The 19,603-nt window shown below is 41.4% G+C and overlaps 3 protein-coding genes across 3 annotated transcripts; 2 read left to right on the top strand and 1 right to left on the bottom strand.

Annotated features, from left to right (window-relative positions):
* The first annotated feature begins 446 nt into the window (after positions 1 to 446).
* LOC102223422 (mitogen-activated protein kinase 12-like) lies at positions 447 to 6,477 on the top strand. Its single transcript, XM_005811417.2, has 12 exons — positions 447 to 780; positions 1,431 to 1,560; positions 2,717 to 2,775; positions 2,868 to 2,979; positions 3,089 to 3,118; positions 3,321 to 3,368; positions 3,455 to 3,569; positions 3,656 to 3,727; positions 4,315 to 4,394; positions 5,688 to 5,766; positions 5,858 to 6,031; positions 6,278 to 6,477. Exons 1-12 carry the CDS (start codon positions 656 to 658, stop codon positions 6,340 to 6,342), a joined length of 1,089 nt encoding a protein of 362 aa, XP_005811474.1. The 5' UTR covers positions 447 to 655; the 3' UTR covers positions 6,343 to 6,477.
* A 738-nt stretch (positions 6,478 to 7,215) lies between these two features.
* Positions 7,216 to 14,204, bottom strand: rpap3 (RNA polymerase II associated protein 3). Its single transcript, XM_014473454.2, has 17 exons — positions 13,867 to 14,204; positions 13,501 to 13,661; positions 12,968 to 13,129; positions 12,787 to 12,882; positions 12,558 to 12,685; positions 11,621 to 11,742; positions 11,140 to 11,210; positions 10,929 to 11,060; positions 10,729 to 10,856; positions 10,489 to 10,610; positions 9,370 to 9,440; positions 9,206 to 9,298; positions 8,940 to 9,124; positions 8,563 to 8,728; positions 7,681 to 7,778; positions 7,493 to 7,593; positions 7,216 to 7,413 (listed from the first exon to the last, which is right to left on the bottom strand). Exons 2-17 carry the CDS (start codon positions 13,651 to 13,653, stop codon positions 7,328 to 7,330), a joined length of 1,914 nt encoding a protein of 637 aa, XP_014328940.1. The 5' UTR covers positions 13,654 to 13,661; positions 13,867 to 14,204; the 3' UTR covers positions 7,216 to 7,327.
* Positions 14,205 to 15,199: 995 nt separating this feature from the next.
* On the top strand, positions 15,200 to 18,935 carry atp23 (ATP23 metallopeptidase and ATP synthase assembly factor homolog). The gene is made up of 6 exons (XM_005811410.2): positions 15,200 to 15,486; positions 15,698 to 15,743; positions 17,209 to 17,290; positions 17,367 to 17,504; positions 18,252 to 18,335; positions 18,425 to 18,935. The coding sequence occupies exons 1-6, from the start codon at positions 15,339 to 15,341 to the stop codon at positions 18,626 to 18,628; spliced, it is 702 nt and encodes a 233-aa protein (XP_005811467.1). The 5' UTR covers positions 15,200 to 15,338; the 3' UTR covers positions 18,629 to 18,935.
* Positions 18,936 to 19,603: the final 668 nt, after the last annotated feature.

Genomic DNA, 19,603 nt, shown 5'->3' with positions numbered 1-19,603 from the left:
GCCGGAGAATCCGGAGAGAACCCACGCACGCACAGGGAGAACATGCAAACTCCATGCAGAAAGACCCCGGGCTGGGAATCGAACCCAGGACCTTCTTGCTGCAAGGCTACAGTGCTACCAACTGCTACCTAAATTGTGGATTAGTTGAAGTAAAATATCAACATTGCTGTCAGAGCGCATTTCAGCAAAACGCAAGTCCACAAAGTTTTAGCCAATCCCACAACACTCTCTGCTAAACAGCACAGCAGCTCCTCCATACACTGTGATACTGACTGCTACAGGAGAAAAAAATATAGATTTTCTTGAACCAGATCAGTGACTGTTATTATTAGATGACAGAAGCTGTGTGATCTCTGGGGTTTTGTTTGCCCTCGGAGGGGCAGATTCCCCCCCTCCACCACCGTGTAGACACACCCATGGACTGCCCAGGGCGACCAGGAGCCGGGCAGACAATGTGACCGACTGGCCGTGTTGGGGTCCACCCGCTCCAGGGGGGAGGGGTGTGTGTGCTCCAGTTGTCAGCTGGTCCATCTGGAGGAATGTTTCGCTGACTCTCTGCTTCGGTTTCGGACTGCGCTCCTGAACTTCTGCGGTACAAACTTTTATTTGCGCTCATGAGATTCCGGGATTCGGTCCACATCCTCACCTCAGCAGTATGGCCATAGCTGCGCGGTCCCGGACGGGGTTCTACCGGCAGGAGGTGAACAGAACCGTGTGGGAGGTGCCGGAGAGGTACCGGGACTTAAAGCAGGTCGGCACCGGAGCCTACGGAACCGTGTGGTGAGTTGAGAAAGGAAGGAGCTTTCAGAATGAAAAATAATCATTTGGAATATGTTGCTTATTTCTAATAGTTTACGGCCATCTTTTGTTTCCCCTTGTAAACTTTTTTTTTCTTCCAATTTTACTTAAAAAAAGTGAAAGAAATTCTTGGCATTTAAAGTGAAAGTAATACTAATTTACACCATTTGTATTTCACCCAGAAGTAGTGAACAAGAAATAGATTTGTATTTTTTCTGTTATCCTGATTCTTTGAGACTCATGGTAAGATTTATTGCTATATCCAAGTCAAGCTGCAGCTTTGGTCACTTTCTGACCACAGCTGGCTCTGCTGGGCCCCTCTGCATTGTGTGAGAGTGGATGAGGGTCAACAAAGAACCTCCCTTCCACCCTCATTGTTTATGAGAAGTCACAGAGTCAGTTAAGTGCGATGAATGCTCCACTACTTTGTCTTAGGTGACAAAGGTTGCCTTTTTCCCACTGCAAACGCTGTGACCTTGCAGAGAAGGTTTCAGGGGTTGAACAATAATATTGGTAAAAGCTTCTCTGAAGTGAACTTTGCTCTAAATGTTTATGAAATGAGGAAAAAAAAACAACTTTTTTAACGATAACATTTCCATTTCTATCTGTATTTAATTTTATTTTATGTTTAGTTCGGCTTGGGACCGGCGCTCAGGGACTCAGGTGGCCATCAAGAAGCTCCACCGGCCCTTCCAATCCAAACTTTTTGCCAAAAGAGCCTACAGAGAGCTGCGACTCCTCAAACACATGAAGCATGAAAATGTAGGAAGATTTTAACTGCAATCTGTGAATTTGTTGTTCAGAAATAGATATACCGTAGTATAGCATAGAATAGCACAGCACAACGAGTATTGGCTAGTAATCCAATGCTGTTCTATAGTATTGGTAGTAGAGGATAGGATATGATACTATAGCATAGTTTTGCACAGGGCATTGTAGGCCAATGTAGTACAAAATAGTATAACATTGTATAGTATTGTATCATGTAGCATAGCATAGCATAGTGCAGTGTAGCATACTATAGAATTTTGTATTGTACTATAGTATAGCAATAGTAGTAAATATAGTAGTAAACTACAGCAAAGCATATTGTAATGTAGTATAGTATAGTGCAGTGCAGTACACAGTAGTATAACCTTGTATAGTATTCTAGTGTAGCATAGTACAGACAGTATTTTGTAGAGTACAGTGTACTGATGTGTAGCATAGCTGCAGTGTAGCAGAGCATAGAATAGCACAATATGGCACATAGTGATCTAAACTCTGGTTCTGCTCAGTCGACTCTTTTGACTCCCAAATGGCTCTTAATTTGTTCCCATCTGTACCCTCATATCTTAGCTTAATTTGGTGAATATGAATATAAATTTGCTTTCATTTAGTGTTTATATGAGAAGCTTTATGTTCCCTAAATTTATGAATTTGGTCTGTTATGAAAGCAGGCTTTTTTTTACTTTCCTACAAAACTTCAGCCAAACATGTAATTTTTATTGGACAAGATAATAAATGACCAAAACACTGCTGGCGAATCTACCAAACAGAACTGTAACTGAAACAAGACCAAACTCAGTAACCAAACTATGTACTCAGTGCAGATCAGCATTCAAATAAATATGTCTCAGCCTAGAGGGGCTGATGCTGTTCACTCTCTCTGTCAGTATTTGTCCCGTGTTTTTTTGTAGAAGACAAGCTGACAATCAAAACAAAGTTCTGAGGGGCGGAGCCACTGAGAGTGAGAGCTGAGCAGCTGAAGGGAAAAAACGTGGGACTCTGCTCTTTTGACTGACTCCAAAGCATTGGCTGTTAGAGTATTTTGAGCCTGACCCATCACTAGTAGTGTAGTACAGTGTGGTGCTCCATTAGCATAATGTTTGATAGCGTAGCATAGTAAATTTAAAATCATTTTTCTGGTCTTTATCAGGTGATTGGGCTGTTGGATGTTTTCACAGCTGAGATCTCTTTGGATCGGTTTCGAGACTTGTAAGCTCCTCTGCTTTTTTAGTCACTTCTTCCAGAAGTTTTTATTTTTATTTTTTATGTCCTAGTCATAACACTGATCTCCTCACATTCAGCTACCTGGTGATGCCGTTCATGGGCACCGACCTCGGCAAGTTGATGAAGATGGAGAGACTGTCGGAGGATCGCGTCCAGTTCCTGGTTTATCAGATGCTGAGAGGCCTTAAGGTGGAAAGAATTTCTCCAATCATTCTCTGTTTTCTAGGGGCGGAAAAAGCCAAGAAAATGACCTTTTCTGAGCAGAGCTTATGTTTTTCCTGTATCTTTTTCCCTGCAGTATATCCACTCTGCAGGGATCATCCACAGGGTGCGTGAACTTTGACCTATTGAACCATAAGCTTTACCAAGTCTGTTTATCTGTTCTTTCAACGAGATAAAACACTGTATTAAAATTCTGTGCTGCATTTCTGAGTACCCCAGCATGACTTTACCTTCCTATGTTTAACATTTAATGAGTACAAATTAAAGAGCAAATACATTCTGTATCTGTATCGATCGTTATCTAACAGGACCTCAAACCTGGAAATTTGGCCATAAACCCTGATTGTGAGCTAAAGGTAAGTGGTAAGCCACCTTGTCTTGCTTAATTCTCATCTTTATTTTTAAAAATGTAATGCGGTACCTACCCTCCATTCGGCTGTAGATCCTGGACTTTGGCTTGGCCCGGCAGGCCGACGCGGAGATGACCGGCTACGTTGTGACGCGCTGGTACAGAGCGCCGGAGGTTATCCTTAACTGGATGCACTACACGCAGACTGGTGATGGTGATAATAGAAAAACAAAAGGAATCCGATGGAGCTGCAAATGAATCCTTTTGCAGCAATGCTTCTGCTCTGCTTTGCAGTGGATATTTGGTCGGCGGGTTGCATCATGGCAGAGATGTTGCTGGGGAAACCTTTGTTCAAGGGAAACGACCGTATCCTTGTCCGGTTGATTGATTTGACCCGATGTCATTTCAGTTGTGTGTTTGAAAATGTCTTATGATTTACAAAAGTAAAAGTTTTATTTTTCACTGAATCCATAAAAATGCCTGGATGAGATGTAAAAGCCAGTATGTACTCTAAAATCTTATCTGCACTCCTGTAATTATTATTATAAAGTAATCATTTCATTGCAGTATGTAGAAAATCTTTACCCGACACAACCCTACAGCATAACATAGACTTTTATGAAAATACAGATCATAGGTTCCTAGTTTGGCTCTTGGTGTTTATTCGCTCTATGTTACAGGTAGCTTGCTTGAACTGAGCAACATTTCTACAGTGTGAGAACCAATCACAGGAAATATACTGCTACAATACCACAAGCAGAAACATTAACGAATCATGTTTACATTAATCTGAACTTCCTTTTTTGTGCGATCGTCTTACATTGTGACCAAAGTCTTGTGTTTGCTGAGAGGTCCTGCCTGCAGGCAGGTTCTGTATTGGCCTGCTAAAGTTTTGATATGAATGATGATAGAAATTAATTCGAGCAACGATTCTTAACCGTTTCCTTCGTCAGACCTGGACCAGTTAAGAGAAATCATGAAGATTACAGGAACTCCGACTCCCGACTTTGTCCTCAAGCTACAGAGTCAAGATGTAAGTTGTGACTACTCAACTGTCTTCAGTTTTAGTTGACGCTCTGTCCATTTAGATTCATATTACAGCCAGTACTGAATTTTTTTAGCTCAAGCTCAAATAAAAAAAAAAAAAATTCTAGCAAATATTTTGACTGTTGGGCTCCAGTGTTGGAGTTCAGTGCACGCTTCAAGAATAAATTAGTTTTTTTAATTATTCCCGATGCTTCGACGGCGTGTCAGGGCCATTTCAGATATATATATATATATATATATATATATATATATATATATATATATATATATATATATATATATATATATATATATAAGGAGTGGAACAAATCAAGGAAATTTCTGAGCTCCAACAGTCAAAAGGTTGCTAGAAAAACAGACATTTTGAACTTGATCGCTGACATTTTCTAGAATTTTTTTTGGCAATTTCTGAGTTTGAAAAGTTTAAAGTTTGCTAGAAAAGATCCCAGAAATATTAAGATAAGATAAGAATTATTGTCATTGTCATCAACAGATTACAACGAGATTGAGATTTGCTCGACTCGAGTTAAGATTCAGGTTATGTGTATATACATAATATACAAAGATAAAGAAATAAATAGTACAAAATGAGAAATAAATAGACATCAGAAGATGGTTGCAGCGCCTGGAGGTGTCGCAACAGAATTTACATTTATAACAAAGTGGTGTCAAGAGCAGAAGTTCTTATGCCTTTGAATTTAGTGCCATGATTGCCATCGGGTAAAAACTGTTTTTTAGGCGATTTGTCCTGGTTTTTATTGCTTTGTATCTCTTGCCTGAAGGCAGCAGCAGGAAGAGACCATGTGAAGAGTCATTTAAAATGTCCAAAACTTTCTTGTGGAGCCTGGAAGTGTAAATCTGCTCCATAGTGGGGAGGGAGCAGCCTATGGTTCTCTCTGCTGCCCTAACAACCCTATGGAGTGCCTTCTTGGTTAATGTCAGAAATTTTCTAGAACAAACATGGACATTTCTGAGTATCATGAGGCCAAAATTTTAGATTAATGTCAAAATGAGATGGATTTTATTTTGAAAACCAGAAGCATCGTGACTTGAAGGAAGTTGGTTGCACTGTAATTTGTTTAGCAGTGTCAGACAAAGGGAAGTTGAATATCGTGACCTTTCCAAGTTAGTAGTCTTAAGTCTTTTTTTTTGTTGTTGTTGCTAAAAGATGATTTAGCAAAAGAATCACTTTTGGCAAAACATGGCATAAACCTGTATTTTATGAAGGTGTCGATATAAAGGTTCCAATCACACTGAGTTCCTTTCTGTCCCTCAACAGGCCAGAAACTACATCCGGAGTTTACCGAAAGTGCCAAAGAAAGATTTGCCCTCCATTTTCTCCAAAGCCAGCTCAAATGGTACGTGAGCACTTTCTGTGGCTTCATTGCCGAAGTCTTTGTTGTTGTTGTTGTTTTTTTGCCGACTTTCACGCGTCACTGTGCGCCGCAGCGGTGAGCGTCCTGGAAAAGATGCTCCTTCTGGACCCTGACAGCAGGGCCAGCGCGTCGGAGGCCCTGGAGCTGCTGTTCTTCAGCGAGTTCAGGGACGTGGAGGAGGAGAGCGAGGCGCTGCCGTACGACCAGACCCTGGACAACACGGACCTGCCGCTGGAGCAGTGGAAACGTGAGGCGGGACGGGAGGGGTTCGCTATCGTTTCCCCAAAACACCGAAAAAAGGAGCCGCTACCAAAGTAGGCGGGGCTTGTCACTCCAACGCCTGAATAAGACGCCAACGTCTCCTCTGATTGGCTGATAGATGATGAGCGCGTCACATTTGTAACGGGAACGCGGTGACTTTTACAGGCCCCGTCTATAGCAAAGGAGGTTCGTGAAAAACCTAAGAGCTTAAACCCCGTTTCTCTTTGTACAGGTCATACCTTCACAGAGATCCTGACCTTCCGGCCGCCGCGGGACTCAAAGGAAACATCACTTTAAGAGCTGCAGACATGAACTTTTACCTACACGCAGAAATATTATTTTTAATCTTATCTATTAGTAGCTGTCCAAATGCTTTTACTGTCAATAAATAGTTCAGATATTCAAAATAATTTGCTCCATTTATTTTTTCTTTTTTTTGCTTTAGGGCTTAACAACAGTTGACAAAAAACAAGCGAAAGACTTCTGCCATTTTTTAAAATATTGGTGTATCCCTACTCCAAAACCTTAACTGTTTGTTTTCTACTGCATATACCAATAGAAAATATTCAGAATTATATAATTATGATTGTTATATAACCATAATTCTGCTCTGCAGCTCATTGGCAGTTTAGGTTACCATAGATGTATGATCTTAATACATAATTTTTATGAAGCAATTTACACATTTGATTTTAGGTGTATTCAATAAACTGACACATTTAACATGAAGGATTATTTAAATGTTTTGATATATTTTTAAAACGTCTCCTAAAACATATTTCATAAATCAATACTTTCTGATTTGTGGCTCACCTCTCTATGTAATTCCTCCATATGAGTTATGAAACGTGTTGGGGTCCATTAAGCGCCAAATGGAACTGGAAAGCCGTTCGGGAATTCTATCCAAAACGGCATTCCATACTTACGTTTGGCTCCACCTGCTGGCTGCATCGTGATACTACAGCACTACACTAACATCAGATCAGCCATCTGATGTTAGTGTAGTGCTAACACTGATTATTAATCAGTGTTATTAATAACACTGATTATTAATGATGTAATAATTCAGAGTTGAATTGCAGAAATCCGGTTGTTTTGGCAGTTGACTAGATTAATTCTCCTCCTTTGCTCCATCTTGTAAAAATAAATCCAATGAAACAAGAACACACGTTTCAGAAACACACACCTGTTTTATTTGGTTAAGCAAACGTCAGGTTATATTTGGCCGGTTGAAGAAAACGTATTGCAGAGGCTGGAAGCTGGGAACACGTTTGTCCGTCCATCATAGTCCGTACTTCTTCTGCAGGTCTGAAACGGTGGGCTGGTCCAGCTGGGCTTGGAGCAGGAAGTCAAACAGCTCCTTCAGCACTGAGAGGAGGGAGGAAATGACACGTTTTTAACCATGATCTCACATGAGCGAGAAGGCAGAGGATGAAAAGGAGTCCACCTTTCTTCTCCTGCGGCGTCATGAACATGACGGCCATGTCGAAGCGCCTCACGCCCGCCAGACCGCCGAGGGTCTCCAAGATGGAGGTCGGAGGTTCATTCCTGCTCCAAACAGGCCAGTCTTAGCCGTTTCGCAAAGTGAACGGACAAAAGCTGCTCGGCTCTGATGTTTACGTCTAGAGAGCTTACCCTATGAAGAAATCGCGCAGGGTTCTGAGGATCTGGTTGAGCAGGTCCGGCTCCAGAGAGTTCTGGAAGATCTGGCCGTACGCTGACGGACTGATTTGCTGCCAACAGGGACAAGAATGTTTAGCATCCAAACATGGCAGGGCCAGAAATTACTTTTAGTAATTTTTTTACTTTTAGTTCAGAGGAAGCCTTTACTACGGCTTCCTCTGAATCATCTGGTTTGTGTTTATTTAAAAATTTTAATTCGGGTAGATTCCCAAAAAAGGAATGAGTGCAAAAATAATAAGCAAGTTTTTGAAAATATTTTCTGTCATTTGTAAACTTTTTTTCAAGAAAAAAAAAATGCAAGAAAAAATTATGAAAAATTGGATTTTGTATGAAAAAACCCATTACATATGTATCCGATTTAATACGACATGTGGAAGTGGTCCAAATGGGATTTTATGTTTTTCTAAGATTAGAATTGGGCCGTTCAGACAGCCAGTCAAACATGAATCACATTCAGGCACAAAAAAAAACCCGGATTTGGGTCGTGTTTCTCTGTGAATGTAATGGAAACGGACAACATCACTCTGCTGTTAACGGACTTCCAGTTTTTACTAAATAGTGCCCCCTGGAGGCAAGGTGTTAAACTACCACGTAAAGCTCTCGCTTCAAATGACATCGCACAGAATTAAAGAAAACACAAGGGTTGTTTGAATTAATCTGAACTTAATGCACAATGGAAGGCAGAAAATGTAACGTTCACATAACGTTTGATTAATGTAGGAGGTTTTTTTTAATCTCTACATCCAAAAATCCTTAACGAAATGAATGTTTGGCGTAAAAATAAAATAAAGAACAGAGCCGTCGGTGCTGAAGTGAAAGGAGAACGCAGCTCACCCTGAGGTATCTGTAAACCGCCTCTGGCTGCTTGCTGAGCTTGCGGAGGTCCGCCTCCAGCTGGAAGCTGTTGCTGGGAGCAGGAGGAACGTCGGAACTTGGTGCTTCTGCTGCTTCAGTGGATTCCTCCTGAACTGATTGGCCGGCGTCTCTGCTGGCAGGAACTCTGGAGAGCACAGGAGAACGTTTAGGAACGTCACCGCAAACCTGGACGTAAAAGTGGCAGGAGGAAAGGCCGTGCAGGGGGCAGCACGGCGGTGGCAGCAGCATGGTATGGGAATGCTTTTCTTTTGCAAACACAGTACGGACAATATTGTTTTTTGGTCCAGTTCCAGTGGTAACCATGGTTTCCTCCCCTCCTTGCATGTAAAAGTCACCTGTCATGTTTCTGTGTCTGTGTTTCTGCTGCTTCCTCCATTTTGATGATCTTGGCGCTGGGCGATGAAGACAGCGGCGAGTCAGTCTTCCTCTCTACTTCCTGGATTAACGGAGGAAGAGCTTCCTGCCTGGGCGGCACCAGCTTCCCGCTGATCTCCTGGATGTCGATTCGTCTCAGAGGTTTCTACAGACCGGAGGAGAAGCTAACTCAGTGGGTTTTACAAACACCTTTAGTCAGACGCAGCTAAATCGCTGTGGAACCGACGGTTGAGCGCAGATGTTCTGGTTTGTCCACCGGTTGGACCGTCCTCCTCCGGGCACCGTCCTCCACCTGCAGAGCGCCGCTGCAGCCTGGATCCTGGAGGAGAAAGACGCCACGGGGTCAGAGTTCAGCAGCTCAGACGGAAAACCCAGCAGGTGTTAGCGTACCGTCTGCAGCTTCTGCAGCTCATTCAGGGCCTGCTTGTTCCCGGGCTCCAGCTGGAGCAACCGCAGGAAATCTGACACACACATGGAAAGTCGAGACAATTACTCAAACGTGGAGTCTCATGAAATCATTAATACAACTCGTTATTGCCTGAATCATTAGAACCCATCTGGCATCATGAAGTAGGCTAAAAGACTTCAGAAAAGCTGAACGCCAAGCCTCGATCTAAAATTCAAAACCCCGGTCATCTATCAGTCTGGAGGAACCGTTTGTCAACGAAACGTTCCAATGAACGTTTCATTTGCAAACGGGGAACCCTTATCCATAAATGGAGGAAACATGGAGCGGGAGAGTGTGGAGTGGAAAGTTACACTGTCAAAAATGAACAGCAATAATTTGGGATTTTAGCAAGTCTAAAAGCAAGAAAGAAAAAATGGAGATTCATTTTTCAAAGTCAAATTTTCACCACATCATTCGCTCATTTCTACATGTGACGGTTCAAACTAAACGATTTAATCAGCAAGCTAAATATTTAACTCTAAGCTAAATATTTGCTTGTTAGCTAAATAAGCTAAATACTTAGTTTGAGGCTTAATATTTAGGTCTAGGCTAAATATTTAGCTAATATGCAAATATTTAGTTTGAAGCTAAAAATTTTGATTACTAACTAAATATTTAGTTCGAAGCTAAATGTTTAGCCTGCTAGCTACATTTAGATTGGAGCTTAATATTTAGCGTCCTAACTAAATATTTTGCTCATCTAACTTGCTAACCAATTATTGAGTTTGTAAACTACATAATTAATTAGCAATCTTAATTATGTTGCTAATTAAGTATTTAGTTTACAAACTGTGGCACTTATAAACAAATGAAAGAAATTGTGAAAATATGATTTTGCCTACTTTATTTTTCTTTTTTTCCCCAGAGAAAACCAAAAATATTGCTGTTTATTTTGGAGCGTGCAGCTTCACAAACAGCACCAATAAAAAGTGGTGGACCTTCGCAGGAGCAGCCTGCCTGTTTAAATGTGAACGCAAAGAGAAAAACAAAACAAAACAGGAGGTATATATGCTCATTGAAAACAATAAACCCAACACGTTGCTGTGGGAACTCTGCAGCACCTTCCTTGGCCTCCTGCAGTTTCCCCAGCGCCACTCTGGCTGTGCCGCGGCGGGCAAAGGCCTTAGAGTAAGTGTCATCCAGAGAAATGGCTGCTGTACAGTCCTCCTCTGCTTCTTTATACCTGGAGGAAGGCAGATGGAGGACAGATGGAGGCTAGATGGAGGACAGATGGAGAGAGTTTGCCAACAGTCTCCTGCTGTCATTTGTTGGATGGAGAGAGAACTGTTGGATGTTTCTACCTGTCCAGCTTCAGGAAGGCCATGGCTCTGTTGGCAGGCAGGAGGACGTTCATGGCATCCGCCTCCATTCCTCTGCTGTAGCATTCCACGGCTGCCTCGTACTTCCCTTCTTTGAAGTAAGCGTTTCCCTGAACAGCAAACGTCTCCGTTGGGTTTCAGAACAAACTGACAGAGAAGAGAGGCGATAAACCAGGACTCACTCTGTCCTTCTGCATCACAGCTTCCTGTTTCCTCTGCTGCTCTCCCAGCTGTTGCTGCTGGTCAGGGTTGGCGGCGGCGGCGGCCTCGGCGGGCTGGACAGCCGGACCGCAGACGTCCCCCTGAGCGAGGATCTGAACCGACCAGAACATGGGTTAGACAGCAGCAGGACAAACTGAACCCTGACCTCCATTGACCCCACCAAACCATCACCTCCTGGAGCTTCTTCACTTCGCTCTGGGCTTCGGCGTTACCCGGGTCCAGCCGGAGTACCGTCTGGTAATCTGTTCAGACACATTCAACAGCCTCAGATCAGGACGGCCCAAACAAAACCCAGTTTTTAAACCGATGCAGATAAAACCAGGTTTAAACCGATGCAGATAAAACCAGGTTTAAACCAATGCAGATAAAACCAGGTTTAAACCAATGCAGATAAAACCAGGTTTAAACCAATGCAGATAAAACCAGGTTTAAACCAATGCAGATAAAACCAGGTTTAAACCGATGCAGATAAAACCAGGTTTAAACCAATGCAGATAAAACCAGGTTTAAACCGATGCAGATAAAACCAGGTTTAAACCAATGCAGATAAAACCAGGTTTAAACCAATGCAGATAAAACCAGGTTTAAACCAATGCAGATAAAACCAGGTTTAAACCAATGCAGATAAAACCAGGTTTAAACCGATGCAGACCTTCCAGAGCCAGCTGGTGTTTCTGCAGGGCAAACCGAGCGGCTCCTCTCCTAGCATACGCCTTATAGTAGTTGTCGTCAAGGGCGACAGCCAGGTTGCAGTCCGACTCGGCCACAGCGTACCTGGGAAGGCAAAGATTTATCACAACAACCGGAGAAAACGGAAAAACATTTTCAACTTATCAAAAGTATTTATTCATCTTAAACGTTTTCACATTTTACCACAAACCTCAATGTATTATAATGAGCATATATTCATAAAATCTGTCTCATGTGCACTTTGGTCTTCATGAAGCTACAGAACAGCTGCATTTATAGTGACAGTTAAAGGAGCTGAAAACAAATGTGCACCACACTTTTCAGTTTGTTTGTTTTTAAGGGGCAGTGTTATGTATTTTCCAGGCACATAGAGCTATTTTATAACACAATTAAGTAACTATTCTAACTTCAGTTGTTATAAAAAGGTCACATGTATCAAATATGTCTTAAAAGAAATTTGACTTTAAATTAACTTGAATTTAAAGCCTTGAAATTGGGCTTCTGTCTCTTTAAAAACTCCTGCTCTTTCTGAAGCTCCGCCTTCAGGAAGTCATCACAACATGGCTCCTGCATTAACCCTTTAACAAGGTTTTTACCAGCGTTGAACAGAGGGTTTGCTCTCAAAGCAGAGCAGCTCCACCCAGGTGGCTTTGCTCGGCTGGTTGCCATGGAGATTAAAGGATTTCTCAAACATGCGTGAAAGGCAACACTCCTGCTACGGTACATTGTAACATGATGTAAAGCTCAACAAAGTCGATTTTACGTGACCAGTGTTACCGTTTATCTACTTTGCACCAGTACAAATCTACTTTGTATAGTTGTGAAGTAGATAAATGATAATCAATCGATTATTGATCCATCGAATGAAGCCCATTTGTTTACAGTGAAGTCAGACTTACTTCTTAAGTCTGAAGAAGGACGTGGCTCTGTTGGTGGGAAGCACAGGGTTGTATGGATCAGCAGCCATCCCTCTGGTGTAACACTCTATGGCATCGTCATACTTCCCCTCTTTAAAAAACCTGTTACCCTGGAAACAAGAAAAAAACAAAACAACAAAAGCAGTTGTCATCTTTTAATCCCCCTCCCCCTCTCTTTCTGTCTGTGTGCCACACGTAGAAACTTCGTTACATTCTCCTTCTCAGCCAGAGCTCTGTCCTTGTCCACCTCCTCCGAGTCGGACTCGTTGGACTCGGCCTCCTTGTCCATTTCTGCCAGAGCTTTATCCTGCCGACAAGAGGAAGAACGCACAATCAGCGTTTGTTGCATGAAAACTCAGGTTGTGGAAAGCCCAGGTGAGACGTTGGTTTACCACGTCAAACTTGTCCCATGATCGATAATCACAGGATTTGAGTGTGGAGGCTCGTCTGGGCTCCTCTGCCTTCGTGTCGCCTTCAGCAGCAGGCGCCTGTTTCCTCCTCTTCTCCCTCATCCTTGACCTGTAGCCCTTGTTACGCACAGGTGGAAGAGTTTTCTGCAACAAGACACACAGACTTATGGAAGGCCATTGGAGCTATGGAAGAAACTGTACAGTCCAACAGGAAGTCGTAATTACAAGTTTTAAAGTCTTAATTATAAGAGTCAAAGTCATAATTTTAAGATACAGTCATAATTTGACTTTCTAACTCCTAATTACGATATTTAAAGTCATAATTATGAGTTTCAATATCAGAATTATGATTTTAAAGGTCTTAATTTGAAGATACAAAGTCATAACTTTGACTTTCTAAGTCCTGATGATTATATTCAAAGTCACGGTTATAATTTTTGCCAATTAAATGATTAGTTTGATTTTATTGAAGGGTATCAGTGTAAAGAAGCTGTTAACAGCAGGGGACGTCCTACCTGGAGCTCCTGGACTCGTCCAGTCCTCAGCTCTTCGTCCTTCCTCTTGATGTCTGCCTCCCAGTTGTCCAGCTCCCTCATGAAGCTGTGAAGATCCTCCGCATTCTGCCGTATCTGCAGCTGTAACTCCACGGCCTTGTCCCCCCCGGACATGCTGCCCTCTGCCAAACAGACATTTATTTTTGGAAAACTCTTTCACTTCACTTCTCTGTGCTTTAGTCTTCACATCCAAGCAGCAGCAGCATCGAGGTAAAACACGAGGATGTGTGTGACACTCGAGCAGCTAGCAGCTTAGCAAAACAGAACCATCATTGGATTAAAAGAAGCCGGATATGACGGTGCTTTAAATATGACGTTCTGAAATACCTGCCGCTTCTTTCCTGGATTCACAGTTAATTCGTAGTGACCGCTCAAGTAACAAAAGACTCCGAAAAGTGTCGCTATGACCACATTCTGTTTATGTTCGGAGCCATGACAGCGGAGGACCAGCAGCCTTTGCTCTACGTATGCCCGACGTAAACAAAGATCGTCTATAATAACAAAACAATCTCCGTAAAGCAAAAACAAATTTTTTTTAAATACAGAACTTTTGCGAAAAAGCTTCCATTAAAAATGCACTGATAACTGAGCTATGTGTGTGGAAGATGAGTTTATCTCTTCGGCTCACAGGTTTTCGTCAGTTAGAGCTACAGTTCACACTTTTCAGTAAGGAAACGACACTTGGAGAAGTCCTTAACAGTCAGCCGGTGCAAGACGCGGCTAAAAGTGACGAAGAGGCGATGAAGGTGGAGTTAAATTTAGGGCAACTGGTTTTCCCCAGTTGAAGAAAGTCAGACAGGACCTGTCAGCGTAATAATAGCGGTTGCTCCAGCTGGAGCCCAAGAACATTAATACGTAAAAACTTAATAGTATTTCTGCTGTGTTTGAATTGTCTTGGAAGTCAGAGCACAGATCTGGAGGTGGCAACAGAGAAGAGCACATTCTTTGTGGCGAAATCTCGTTATATTAGGAAGTTACTTCCTCTACATACAACAAGAACGCTCCTCTATGAAGTCAAAATTTCATATGGGAAAGTGGGAGGGTTCCAAACAGTGTCCATAACAGTGAAAAATAATCTTTTCAATATTCTATAAATTAATCCAAACAATATTTTAAGATAATACATCCTTCCCATGATGTGAAAGCATTTAATACTATAAATGTATGCTTCTTGTTTCATTTCATGTGATTTAGCTCTTGACCAGTTTCTATTACTTGTTACATTAACCCACCTGGCATTTTATTGTCGTTTTATATATTCTATATCCACTTAATTGTGTAATGTTTGAATTGCTGATAAAGTTTTTAAGGTAACAACTCCAGCTGACAAACAGAACACAATATTACATTTATGACATCTTGAAATAAAAAGTGCTACAGTGTAAAAAGTACTAATGCAAAGTCATCATTCTTTCCAGATTCACTGTAATAATTCAATATCTAAGATCATTTTAATTTAACAACGAAGCAACTCTTATCTGGAAGCTGAAGTAGTGTGCAAGCCACGCCCACCCGGCGCACTTGTGTCTCGCTGGGTGATAAATGATGCGCACCCACTCTTATGAAACTAAAAAAGAAAATAAATACTTTGTATTATAAAAACGACAGGAAAATATTCTTTAAAGATTTCCCATACCTGATATTTTAAACAATTGTTTTGTCTGAAAATTTCATCAGTCAACTTTGACCACGGAACCACGTGATCTAGAAACCCAGCAATGACCTCTCCTGTTAGCTAGCGGTGGAAAAACCCGGAGAACTTTAATGCTGACATTTCCACACTGGACGTGTCCAACACAATGGGTCAGACCAAGCAAGACGAGGAATATGGATATGACCTCTTCCCGGAGAGAAGCGCGAGGAAGCCCACGCAGATCACAATCAGAGACAGCCTGTTCACATTCAGAAACAAGTGTCAGGTCATGTTAATGTTCGCCATGGAAACTAGTGAGTATCGATGCTTGCTTCTGTAGCGTTTTAAAGGGGAAGCCTTCCGAGCTGCAGACGGCTTAATGTGAACAAATGATGTGCTTGTTATTTGAATCCATGAGCCGTGACGGTGTGCAGCATGTAGCATTAGCTCACGGAGCTAACAGTGATTGGTTGTGAATGCTAGGTGGCTTCAGCTAAAGCTAACTCCTCTGTGTGTCCCTGGCAGGTCCATATGCCAAACTCCTCCTCAGTGCCATGAAGAACTCCGGCTGGTACGTTGGGCTGCACGGCTGTCTATAACCGGAAACGACATGTTAACGCCAACTGTAACATAGACGGGATGCAAAATACAAAAGTTACTTCTGCTGCTTTTTCACTAAATAGTATTGAATTTATCAGTGAACGTTGAGTCTCATATGCTTCTATGAATGTAATTATTGTCCAATGCCGATGTATATTTCCGAAAAGTCACTAAATATAGCAATAATGTTGCTACGTTGGCAATAGTGGGGTGACTAATGTTAACCGCACGTGCAGACTGACCCAGATAATATTTCTACTGTATTTCACAAATACTAATTTTCCCCCCACGAAACCTGCTAAGCGCGGTGGTTGGGAGCTAGAGCACTCATTCATTCAGCGGCCGTCCTGTTGAGTTAAAAAATGTTGACAAGAAAATATCGCTTGTTTATTATGTGCTATTAAAAGATTGGACGATTAATACCTGAACACCAACTATAAAGTCTTAAAAAAAATAAACAGTTAAAAAAGACTTTTAAAAAAAGCAATGCTTAGCATGGCAGGGCCACAAGTAAAGCCTGGTGGGCCACCAGGCTTAAAATACTCTGAGGGAAAACCTGAATACGATACATTTTTGGTTAATGTTTTCAAACCAAAACATTCATCTTAATCAGTGCCTGAATAATATTTTTTCCAGAAGTTTCTTCATTTATGTTTCTCTTTTGTTTAAATTGCTGATATATTTCACAGTGCTAAAGATGTGCAATATTACACGTTTTAGTAGCTGTCCATTGTCAGATAAATTGAGGGCCAGTATTGCCATACAAAAGTATTGATACCAATATTTTTTTGGTATCAATACTTTTTTTATTAATTAAGCTTAATATCTCAAACGTCTGATATCTAGGTGTTTTCGTCGGAAGTTTTCATGTTTTCTTTTGTTTGAATTCTATTGTTGAAACCTTAGAATTTGAACAAAAATGTATCTGTCTACAAAATACTTTAATAACATATTAGCAAGATAAAGAGAAACAACAAAACAAATTTAAATTTATTTCTAAATAAACAAATGCAAAAAAATATAGATTTTTACGGTAGAATTGAGAAACTACAAAACTAAGATAAAATAAAATTTCATAAGGGAATCTGAAACTAATGTATCAATTTAACCACGCTAGTATTAATCTGATACCGATAATGACTTGGTATTGATATTATCAATATTTTTGGACTGATCCGCCCGCAGAATAATACTACCACTTCTGTGTTTTCATGATTTTACATGTATCTATGATGCAACCTAGCAGGCCCAAATCATGATACTGTCACCACCAGTGGGACACGGCCTGTAAAGATCCAATCTGTCTGTGATACAGTCATCCTCTAGCCCTCATCCTGGTCACTGTGATTTCCTGAAACTGCTAACTGGCTGCAGTGGTTTCCACTTCTACCTCCAGCGTATCACACACCTCCCTTTGTTTTTCATCATGTGTTCAGCAAAGTGTTTAAAGACAGACATTTCTCCTGCGAGGACTGCGACGGGACGGTCAGCGGTGGCTTTGATGCTGCCTCCTCTCAGGTAGGAAATGAGACGGGTTCTAGAGACGGCGTTACCCTTTGGAGGTTTCGTCTTTTCATCTTTTCCTCTCCTCCAGATTGTTTTGTGTCAGAACAACATCCACCAGCAGGCTCACATGAACCGAGTGGTCACCCATGAGCTCATCCATGCGTTCGACCACTGCCGGGCCCACGTGGACTGGTTCAACAACTTCAGACATCTAGCTTGTTCTGAGGTGAGGAATAGCGTTCAATACCGCCGTTCTGTTACGAAATTAGGAGAATAAGTAGTTGGCTTCTTGGAACATTTTTTGCTCGTCTGTTATCTCTGTTTTTACAGACATTTCCGAAAATCAGCTCTGAAAAGGGATTTCGCCCCAGTTTCTCTTTGTTCTTGTTTTAATTAATTCACCTATTAGTGCATACAAAAAAACATTACAGCCTAACTAACCGAGATATTGATCTACAAAATAATAAACATCCAATTAGAAAAGAGAACGAACAACAGAAATATATGTCAAGACACAGAACATATCCAAGAGCTGTCACTGCAAAAATGGAATTTGCTAAACATATAAAACAACAATAATAATAATAATGATTTTTTTTTCTTTTAATCTAGGCAGTTATTTTTTTATGTGTATTATTAGTATTTCTCTAATATTCCTTGTTTTGATTAATCGGGGCACAGATATTTTGGGTAGATGTGGGAAAGTTAGAACAAATGACAACAAAACATTTTGTGATCTTATTAGTAACTTCTCCCATGTTGTCCAGTGGCATTAAAATGGCATTTAGAATTATGGAACATATATTTTGTTTTAATCTTAGAATTTATTTTTATCTATTGCTGATTGTTGCTCCATTGATATCTGCTGAGTGAGAAGGTGTAGACGTAGTGATGTATTGATCTTTTTCCTTTTTTTTGGAACATCTTCAAAGCTGAACAGTGTTATGCTGGACATTCTTCTTGTCTCTTTTAGATTCGAGCAGCGAACCTCAGTGGGGATTGCTCCTTCAGCAATGAAGTTTCCAGATTCAACTTTGGCCTAAAGGAACATCACCAGGTACATGAGCCGGGCGTAAACGTCACACACGGCGTTTAAACGACCAGCTACGTGTCTGTAATAGAACCCATTTCGTTCTCTTCAAACAGCAGTGTGTCCGGGGTCGTGCTGTACGCTCCATCCTGGCTGTGCGAAAAGTCAGCCTAGAGGAGGCGCAAAAGATTGTCGACGAGGTCTTCGACTCGTGCTTCAACGATCACGCCCCTTTCGGACGGATCCCACACGGCAATAAGGACGCCAAGTTCGCCTACAGGGAATACGTGAACAGGGATCGGTACTACATGAACCTTTAGTGTTTGGCGTATTGGTATCGGGGCTCGGGCGACATTGCAGATGAATGACTGGCGGCGTCACGAGCTGCGGTGTGGACAGAAGTAAATGACTGAAACAATCAGAGAGGGGCGTAGTACTGTGCATCAGCCCGGACCTCGAGGTCATGTGGGGAAAGGGCTGGAGATTATTTTATCTTTTTGGACAATGATTTAAAGCGAGAGCAACAATGCATTTCATTTTCTTCCTCTTGGACTCTGCTGCTGTGTTAAGAGATTGTACCAACTGAATTTACACTTGGGATTGAAAATTAAATGAGGTGGAACCAGATCAGAGACTTCTGTTTCGTCTGTCAGGTTTTACAGTGAAAGTTCTGTATGTGTGGATCTACAGAAGAAGCCAGATGTTTACACGCACTGTATGAAAAGAAACATTGGGTTAGACAATTTTTTTTCTGTTTCAGGTTGCTTAGGATAAGAGTTGTTTTAATTTCTTCAAATTCGGAATTTTGTGTTTTGAACTGTGCGACATCTGTCAAATATTTTGGGCTTCCTTCCAGAAGCTTCTCACAAGAGTTTGATGGAATTTTGGCCCATTCTATTCGATGAAACTGGTGGAAATTAGTCGTTTTGTCAGCTGCCTTGCTCACACACTCATTTTTTATGGGTCTGAGATCAGCACTTTATGATGGCAGCTACAAAATATCAACTTTGTTGTCCTTAAGCCACTTTGTAACTAATTCGGTGGTTTGGTTGCTGTAAGATCCATTTCAGCCTAAGCTTCAATTTCCTAGTTGCTTCAACATCAGAATAATGTTCATTCCTCATGAGTGAAGAAAAACAGCCTTACATCACTTCCTCTAAATTTAAAAATGGTCTCTATGGCCAAGCAATTTCTTTTCATGGTGTTTTCCCATCTGATAGTTCGATTTGGGAACCAAAATTGCAACATTTGTTATATTTTCAGTTGCTGCGGTTCATGTTCACACTGCACTGTGT

This window comes from Xiphophorus maculatus, chromosome 17, assembly GCF_002775205.1.
Source record: "Xiphophorus maculatus strain JP 163 A chromosome 17, X_maculatus-5.0-male, whole genome shotgun sequence".
NCBI classification, from domain to species: domain Eukaryota; kingdom Metazoa; phylum Chordata; class Actinopteri; order Cyprinodontiformes; family Poeciliidae; genus Xiphophorus; species Xiphophorus maculatus.
Note: the sequence above shows the minus strand (reverse complement) of the source record. Positions and strands in the feature narration are given on the sequence as shown.

What these genes read in the sequence shown, in the direction of transcription:
- LOC102223422 (XM_005811417.2), top strand. Translation starts at nt 656, where the DNA reads ATGGCCATAGCTGCGCGGTCCCGGACGGGGTTCTACCGGCAGGAGGTG. An exon ending in TTTGTTCAAGGGAAACGACC is followed by an intron (nt 3,728 to 4,314) that starts GTATCCTTGTCC and finishes TTCCTTCGTCAG; the next exon opens with ACCTGGACCAGTTAAGAGAA. An exon ending in CTCCAAAGCCAGCTCAAATG is followed by an intron (nt 5,767 to 5,857) that starts GTACGTGAGCAC and finishes TGTGCGCCGCAG; the next exon opens with CGGTGAGCGTCCTGGAAAAG.
- rpap3 (XM_014473454.2), bottom strand. Translation starts at nt 13,653, where the DNA reads ATGTCCGGGGGGGACAAGGCCGTGGAGTTACAGCTGCAGATACGGCAG. An exon ending in GACGAGTCCAGGAGCTCCAG is followed by an intron (nt 13,130 to 13,500) that starts GTAGGACGTCCC and finishes GTCTTGTTGCAG; the next exon opens with AAAACTCTTCCACCTGTGCG. An exon ending in GACGCCGCAGGAGAAGAAAG is followed by an intron (nt 7,414 to 7,492) that starts GTGGACTCCTTT and finishes CCCTCCTCTCAG; the next exon opens with TGCTGAAGGAGCTGTTTGAC.
- atp23 (XM_005811410.2), top strand. Translation starts at nt 15,339, where the DNA reads ATGGGTCAGACCAAGCAAGACGAGGAATATGGATATGACCTCTTCCCG. An exon ending in AATGTTCGCCATGGAAACTA is followed by an intron (nt 15,487 to 15,697) that starts GTGAGTATCGAT and finishes TGTCCCTGGCAG; the next exon opens with GTCCATATGCCAAACTCCTC. An exon ending in GACATCTAGCTTGTTCTGAG is followed by an intron (nt 17,505 to 18,251) that starts GTGAGGAATAGC and finishes TGTCTCTTTTAG; the next exon opens with ATTCGAGCAGCGAACCTCAG.